Source organism: Gastrolobium bilobum, unplaced genomic scaffold (genome assembly GCF_033153095.1).
Source record: "Gastrolobium bilobum isolate Gb01-03AN ecotype WA unplaced genomic scaffold, APGP_CSIRO_Gbil_v1 utg20712, whole genome shotgun sequence".
NCBI lineage: Eukaryota > Viridiplantae > Streptophyta > Magnoliopsida > Fabales > Fabaceae > Gastrolobium > Gastrolobium bilobum.
In genome coordinates this window covers 179,158-188,088 of record NW_026896308.1, presented here as the reverse complement: position 1 = coordinate 188,088, position 8,931 = coordinate 179,158, and the positions used below count along the sequence as shown (strand labels likewise).

General features: G+C 35.0%; 1 protein-coding gene across 1 annotated transcript; it reads left to right on the top strand.

Annotated features, from left to right (window-relative positions):
- The first annotated feature begins 763 nt into the window (after positions 1-763).
- LOC133298809 (serine/threonine-protein kinase D6PKL1-like) lies at positions 764-5,604 on the top strand. The gene is made up of 3 exons (XM_061498166.1): positions 764-1,069; positions 2,064-3,909; positions 4,640-5,604. The coding sequence occupies exons 2-3, from the start codon at positions 2,258-2,260 to the stop codon at positions 5,487-5,489; spliced, it is 2,502 nt and encodes an 833-aa protein (XP_061354150.1). The 5' UTR covers positions 764-1,069; positions 2,064-2,257; the 3' UTR covers positions 5,490-5,604.
- Positions 5,605-8,931: the final 3,327 nt, after the last annotated feature.

The window sequence follows — 8,931 nt, the reverse complement described above, 5'->3', positions numbered from 1 at the left end:
ACTACCCTAAATAAAATCTATCTAAAATCACAATCTATTCCTACTCAATGATTAAGAATTCTTTTTTGTGTGATAAATAAAATTTCTTTGTCACTCATGCAGAAAATATTTTCTTTATACATAAATTGTTTGCTTATATGAAAAGTAGTTTTATATTTTTTTATGATAAAGACTAAAATTATCTTAAAAACACATAGGAAATGATCTGTTTACTATTTTTTTATAAATTACATTAAATATGATCGGTCATACACTCTTAATTAAAGTATGACCGATCATACTTAATATAATTTGTAAATAAAAAAATTATAAATATAACATTCTATTGTATAAAAACTAGACTTCTAATAAATTTTAAAACCATAGAAAAAAGCCACATGTTTTTGTGATTGTGAAGAATAAGGTGGGACCCTTGAAACTTGTAGCGGGTACTACCTCCCCCTACATGCTACATCTACAGCCACTTCTGTTGCAAAGACACATAACATATTTCATATATTTTATACACAAACCTCCTCTCTCTCTCTCTCTCTCTCCCGCTGTCTCTTTATCTTGTACATGTGTCTCTGCAACACAACATTATTTGTACACTATGTTAATGTTGTGTACAGATAAACACAACAACATAACATAAATCATAAATCATAAATCATAAATGTTTTTTTTTTTTTTTTCCCACCATTACATTACTTTACATATTACAGAGAAAACAAAGAAACAAAAGGAAAAGAAAGGTGGTGATGTAGCGGTAGTAGCAGCTATAGTTATAGTAATAGTAATAGCACTGTTTTCTCTGTCTCTCATCCTTCTCGTGATTACCATTTCAACCTTTTCTGTTTTTTCTCTTTCTTCATTCACTTCCTTGACTAACTCTCTCTCTCTCTTCTTTCTTTGTTTCTCTCTTTCTCTTTCAATCAAACTTTAAAGTTCGAAGTTCAAACTTCAAACCCTAGGCCTAGGCTTCTCAATCTATCATGCTGCTCTCTATGGTTGGTTTGCATATTTTGTGTTTTTGGGTCTTTGAATTCTCCTTCTAAGTGGTGTTTCTGGGATTTTTGTTTTGTTTCAGGTAATCTTTTGCCCAACTTGATCACTTTTTATTCAACTTTTTTTTTTTTTCTTCACTGTCTTGATTTTTAGTTGCAGTTTTGGTTTTTTGGGGTGCTTACTGGATTAAGTTTGTTTGATTTTGCAAAAAAATTTGGGTGATAGTTTTGCAATTTAATTGTGTGAAGCTAAAACTTTATTTTTTTTAGCTGCTCTTTTAATTTTCAAGCTTGCTATTAATTCTGATCCATGGGGAGTAAAATTAATTAAATGTATTTATTCTTTTTGTTTCACTGATTCCACTTATTTATTTTTTAAATTCTCTCCTTCATTGAACTTCCCTCCTCTCCATCCTTGCTTTAAATCCAAGGTTGCTTTTGAATAATTTTAACACTGACTCTTAATTTTTGATCCTTCCTTTTGTCCTGATATCAACTCTTACATGTGCCTACCAGTATTTACAAAATCAAGGAAATTACACCATTTTTCACATTCACATCTTCAAACACAAAGTGTGAACACACAGAGCACCTTCCCTGATTGTATACCCTAAGCACTCATACATGTGCTCTGTGGTTCCCCTCCATCAGGGATTTATGTCTCATGTTAGACAATCAGAGAGAAACTGATATAAGGATGGTAATGGCAAAGATAAAAGTGAAGGAGAAATAGAAAGCTAGGGGTGAGGGAAGAAATGAATTGTCACTTTTTATAGTTCAGAAGAAAAAGAAGTTGAGTCTTTCAAATTACAAGGATAGCTATTTATTAATTTTTTTTAGAAGTGATTAAGTGAGGTGAAGATGCACTTCAGTTTTTCTAGCAACTGGATGTTTGAATACATTTGTTTTTTTGTTTTTCCATGTCTATGTGCCATGAAAAGTATGTTTCAAATGTTTTATGAATATTCTGGTTGAAGTCATAGATAAATGCTTATGCATTGCAGTACATCTCTTCATTTGAACCACAATTCTTGTCCTAACCAATCTGAAATATTATTAGTATTACTAAAACTGCAGGTTTGGATGCTTCATTTTGTAATCAATAAAGAGGTTCAAGTCAACCAATCAATTGTGCTGAGAATTATGACTGAAGAAGAATCTGGAGGAATGCCTCTGAGGTTTTTGATTTCTGTGCAATTCACTTTGTGACTCATCTTTAGAATTGGGCTAAAGCTAAGTAGCCAGTTAGTTTGTCAACTCATCAAATACATATGTCAAATATGGATACCTATGCCAATACATGTGAGATAGTGGAATCAAGGGTGGAGATAATTTCTGAGATTAGTTGTGCTCACAAATCAGGAAAAAAATATTCGATTGAGGATGATATCAATCATCTTTTCCAGGCTATTGACATTAAAAGTTCATGTAGAGGTCCTAGTACATCACGTTCACAAAAGAGTGCTCTTAAAAGGCCAATAAAAGTCAGTTCATCTCAGGCATCAGGAATTGGCATCTCGGAGCCTGTAAGTTTAAAGCAGGCACTTAGAGGGTTGTGCATATCTCAGGCATCGGAAATGGCTGCTTTGAAGAGACTGTCAAAGCCATGCAGTTCATCAAGAGTATCGGAGGCTGGCACCATCAAAAAGTTATACACAGCTGTGGTAGATGAGGGGAAAGGGAACTTGGTGGAAATTTCCCTAGTGCCAGAGATATCTGCAGCTTCAGATAAATTGCCCGGTGTAGCTATATCTAGTTCAAGTGCTAATCATTCTATTCCTTTGGTTGATGCAACAAAACCAAAAGCAATGACTACTAGGTTTGCATCCCGGGATCAGATTGTTCCTCTTCCTCCAGAGGTTGAGGGTGACAAGCCAATCATAGGGACTGGAAAACCAATACTTGCAAATCTGTCACCAGTTACTTCTGCAAGTGAGGAAATGCAAGAGGTCAGAATGGATCCTGCTTCCTCGAGCAAATTTTCTCTTGGTTCTTCAATGCCAGATAAGGGGCAAGAAGCAAATTTACATTCTACATCTTGTCCACCTAGCTCTAGCATTGGTAATGTAGTGGATAAACCCACAAGCAGTAATACATGTTTGGCAAGGCCAATATTTAATAACTTTAACTTCCTTAAGAAAAAAGTAAAGCAAGATTTATGTTCTGCCTCGAGCTGCTCTACTCCATGTATGAGAAATGATTTTGGGTCTAGTGCAAGTAATTTGGACAAGGAGACTGGTAATTCTGATTTGAAGCATGAAATGAAAGAAAATGAGAAACTGTCTCCCAGCAGTTCAAAGCACAGCATTGAAGTTAACTCAATTAATGTTAGCATGGATTCAAGCAAATCTGGTTTTAGTTTGAATTGCAATAAGAGAAGTAAGTTTCTTGTGACAAAAGTTGATGAGAAATCAAGATCAAAGGAAAAGGGTGAGTTCTCCCAGAGCTCAAAAAGTAGCATTGGTGAGTATAGTAGTAGCACAAGCATCAGCGAGGAGAGCAATCTAAGTGGTTCCAGTCGCAGTGGCAACAGGCCTCACATGTCAAAACACTTGAGATGGGAAGCTATTCGTGCTGTTCAACAGCAGAATGGTATTTTAAATTTGAGGCACTTCAAGCTGCTGAGGAAGCTTGGTAGTGGGGACATTGGAACTGTTTATCTTGCAGAACTAATTGGAACAAACTGCCTTTTTGCACTGAAAGTGATGGACAATGAATTCTTGGCAAGCCGGAAGAAAATGTTCAGGGCCCAAACTGAAAGAGAGATCCTGCAGATGTTGGATCATCCGTTTCTTCCTACGCTTTATTCCCATATCGCAACAGATAAACTCTCTTGTTTGGTGATGGAGTATTGTCCAGGTGGAGATCTGCATGTCCTGCGACAGAGGCAGCCATATAGGAGTTTCTCGGAACAAGCAGCTAGGTAGGAATTGTGAAATTTAAAACAGTCTTTCTTCTTCATCACTTAAAGATATCTGTGAAATTCAATCTTTTCAGGATACCTATTTTTCTATTTTGAAATTCAATCTTGTCCAGTTAGAGTAATATTATGTTCTTAAACTATTTTTTTTAGACCAAAGCTGTGTTCAAGAAGTTCAATGGACCTTATGTTATTTTATTTTTTTGAATACACTCAATGGACCTTATGTTAATTTGTTGGCTTGTTAGCATTTATTTGAAAGTCCAGCTATCACTTTATGTTTGTGCTATGCTCCAAAATTAGAAAATCTGAGTTCAAATTTCTGGAGAGTAGAAGTGGAGTTAATGTTGATGAAATTTAAAAAGAACAGAGACACACACATATACACAAATCAGTTGGATGATTTAGTGTTAAAAACAGACAGAAAATCATAGCAATCCCCAGGAGAAATGAATCAGATAGCAATGTTTGAAATTGATTCATGTACCAAGAAAAAAATCTTGACTAACCTACAACACCGCAAGATGTAGATAAATTATACTAGGTATAGTTTGTATAATTCAAACATCTTGTACATGTTCTTTCCACTTATTATCATGCTTATTCAAATGTAAATTCTGTGTTTTCTTATTCCCACTTTACAAGGAATGGTTTCTTGTATGACACAATCTATGGCAAGTGGATTACTTCTTCACAAATTTCCTTGACTATAGTCATGCCATTACATTTGCAGGTTTTATGTTGCTGAGGTTCTTCTTGCCCTGGAGTATTTACACATGCTCGGAGTTGTATATCGAGATCTTAAGCCAGAAAATATCCTAGTACGAGAAGATGGCCACATAATGCTGACGGATTTTGACTTGTCACTCAGATGTTCTGTCAATCCAATGTTAGTCAAGTCATCTTCACCGGACATGGATGCAACAAGGAAGATGTCCAGTCCCTGTTCAGAGGCTAGCTGCATACACCCTTTCTGTCTCCAACCGGATTGGCAAGTCTCCTGCTTTACTCCCATTCTATTATCTGCCGGAGCAAAATCTCGAAAGATGAAGGCTGACATAGCTGCTCAAGTTGGTCCACTGCCACAGCTTGTAGTGGAGCCTACCAGTGCGCGGTCTAACTCCTTCGTTGGAACATATGAATATCTTGCTCCGGAGATGATCAAAGGTGAGGGTCATGGGAGTGCTGTAGATTGGTGGACTTTTGGTATATTTTTGTTTGAGCTTTTATATGGTAAGACTCCTTTCAAGGGCCCAGCAAATGAGGACACATTAGCCAATGTTGTCTCACAGAGCCTTAAGTTCCCAGGTGCTCCGATAGTTAGTTTTTATGCAAGAGATTTGATCAGAGGATTGTTGATAAAGGATCCCAAAAATAGATTAGGTTCTGTAAAAGGTGCTGCTGAAATAAAGCAGCATCCCTTCTTCGAAGGCCTCAACTGGGCTCTAATACGGTGTGCAGCCCCGCCAGAGCTCCCCAAGTTTCGTGTGTTTGGAAGTAGTGCTCTTTCTATGGTTGCACAGAAAGAGAATGCAGCTGATTTAGAAGATACAGAAGAATGCGAAGAGTTTGAGCTGTTTTAGTTTTCCATTCTTCTTATGTTGGGTAGAGAATTGAATTGAAGTTGACTCGGTTTCAAAACCCGTTCTTACCCATGTAACACTTAATATAGCTTATAGCATAAATGTAATTCAAACATCGTGACAAATAGATAGATTAGTATATGTTTATACTGGATTAGAAGTTGCTAATCGAGAAAGGAAACATGAGTTTGTCTGCTGGCCGTTTCAGCCTCTCATGGATATTTTTTTCCCCTTTTTTGTTTGCTTACACGGTTGAGGGCAAGCTTTGGAGTAGTGGTAAGGTTGCTCTTTGTGATTGAAAGGTCATAGGTTTAAGTATGAGAAACAGCCTCTTTGCGAAATTGTAAAGGTAAGGTTGCATATAATTGACCCCATCCCTACTCTAGCAAGACGGGGAACCTTGTTCGTCGGGTTTGCCTTTTTTAGACTTTATCACACCCCACCCCCCCCACCACCACCACCACCACAAACCCCCTCTCTTTTTTAGTTGTTTTCGACTATACTTCTCATTTAGCTGCATATCAGGTAGATTTGTTTAGTTACAGTAATTATGCCAAAGTTTATTTAACAAAGAGAAAAAGCAATTTACTTTTATTATAAGAATTTACAATTATGGAATTCCTTGAGATAACTTCCATTTATGGGCCAATCCAGCCATTTATTTTTGCTGTGAACAAGCATACAGTGATAGAGCTGGTTGTCTTATTCTTGCTGTATGCAGTTGTGGGTGTTTTTTTTTTTTTTTGGCTTTAGAGGACATGTTGGAGTTGGTGGCCTTAAGTATCCAGCAAATTTAGAGTGTGACTTTGCCAGTGAATGGGCATGACAAGGGTTAGGGTAAGATTTTGGTCAGCTTTGGCTGTAATTTTCTATCTAGTCTAATGTGAATACTGATGATACAGGCTAAGTTGATGTGTTCATCTTGTAAGAAACATTACCATGCTGAAGTTCCTGATAGTTACTGGTCACAGTAGAGGACAGCCAGGGTGTGTGAAGGTAATAAACTATATTATTAATGATTGGTTCAGTTTGTAGATAAAAGTAGAACATTGTTTGCCATGATGTGCATGAAGGAGAGTCTTAATGTTCTCTGCAAGTCATGATATTGTGTTCAATATATTGAAATATTTCGTTAAGATTGTCAAGCATAATATTGACTTGTATAGTAGAATTTCTTGGTGCTGAAATTACATCATAAAACCACTGTCAATTAAGCAAGTTATACAGGATTGCCTCACTGAATTTAATTCTCCTTGGCTTGGTGACTTTTAAATACATTTTTCTATCATTGCATTATATATTCCAATGCACAAATTTGACACCAAGCCTTTTTCACAGTTTTACATTCTACCAACTTAGCTTCCCGAATCACCTAAAAAGCATCATCCAACCTTTTGACTTGATTCCCATTTTGTATTTGAATCTTTTGGTACCTATGACCATGATATCTTATAATGTGTTGGAAAACTAATGCTCTGTGATCAAGACTAGCAAATTTAATACTATAGTAACTGGTTGATATAATGTTCCAAATTGTTTGATGATACAACAGTAATTCTACTATTATTGTCTTTCAAACAACACTATGTGGGACAATATTTTTGCAGAGAGTAAACATATATAGAAAGAAACTTAATCACTGAAACATCCTGAATATCTAATTCAAGGGTGGGTACTATGAGTGTCACAACACTTACGTTAGAGGGAAAAAAATTCCTGGATATGCATGGTGTACTACTTTCTTTGTAAAATGGACCAATCAAAATAGGTAATTGATTTTACCCTTTCATGTTTGGGTCTCACCATGCAGTAGTTGTCAAACTGACTACATATTAAATGAATGGTTCACTATGTATATATATATATTCTCTCATGTTTTTTTTGTCCTATCTATCACATTGATTATGGAACTTCACAATCACAGGTTATTGGATGCAATATTCTAATAGTATTTTCTTTTTAGGTGTTACCTCCATTGTTCGTTTATCTGTGCTTTGTTGTCATGCAAATGCTAAATAACTTGTTTTGCACACAGACTAGTGTTGTTGGAAACTCACTACGAAGTAATGTGTAATGCCCCACGATAACAATAGCATTTCACACTTGTACTGTTCAACAACAGAATTAAAACATACTTATACAAGCTCTGCGTAACTAAACATCCATTCCAACAAGAGTGCTTGTAATACACAAAAGTGAGATACACGTACAATGAGTTCATTGTACATAGTTCAACCATTGATTCAAGAAATTTGGAGTCAACCAGAATTATGCATGATTTACATATTCAAAAGAAGCAACAATTTGAAATGTAATAGATTATGATCAAATTCAAGTCCTAATGAAGCATTAGGTATACTTGTGATTTTTTTGGTAAAAAAAGAAAAATAAATTTGACGTGATTTAAAATCTAAGATTTGGGATGTGTTTTAAATAATTTAATTGTAATTATTTATCTATTTATTTTTAGAATGTAGTTTTCGTTATATTTATTCTTAGGATTTTTAATTTTGAATTGATTTCTAATTAGTCTATAAAAGTTTTTAAGAGTTAAGACCCTTATATGAGGCCCTTGAATTTTATTATCTTATATAGAAACCTATAGAAATTCGGGTAATTTTTTAAACTTATATGCATCCCGACAACCCGGACACCCAGACTACTTGGATGAGAGGCAATTGTTGTGGACTCATATGTGAGGCTCATTTATCATATGGCCCAATAAAGGGCAATCCAAATAAAATCTGATATACTCAAAGGAGAATATTCATCAAAGATATCAATCTTAATATGACAGCATTAAGCACGAGCTTGGGCACTAGAAAAGACACATAAGACTCACAATTCTAATACTCAAAGTAAACTTTATAAATAAGAGGTAAAGACTACAAGTATAGAGGATTCTCTCTCTTTTATTGTTATGCTGTCATTGTGCACACACACCACTCTTTTGACGAAAGCTGTCTTTTACTCTTTTGTACACAATGATTCGCTAAACTTAAGGGTATCTAACTCATAGATACCTTAGAGAACACCTAGATCCAAAATAAACTCACTAGCCCGCTGGATTAGACATCTTTATTTTCAGGACAGAACAATCACCCATTAAGTATGATTTGCATGTACAAAGAAGCAACAATTTGAAATTTAATAGATTATGATCAAATTCAAGTCCTAATGAAGCACTAGGTATACTTGTGATTTTTTTTGGTAAAAAAGGGAAAATAAATTTGGCGTGATTTAAAATCTAAAATTTGGGATGTGTTTTGAATGATTTAATTATAATCATTTATCTATTTATTTTAAAATGTAGTTTTCGTTATATTTATTCTTAGTATTTTTAATTTTGAATTGGTTTCTAATTAGTCTATAAAAGAGTGTTTAAAACCCTTACTGTAGCAGTTGAATTTTATTATCTTGATAATTATAATTGAAAATTGAA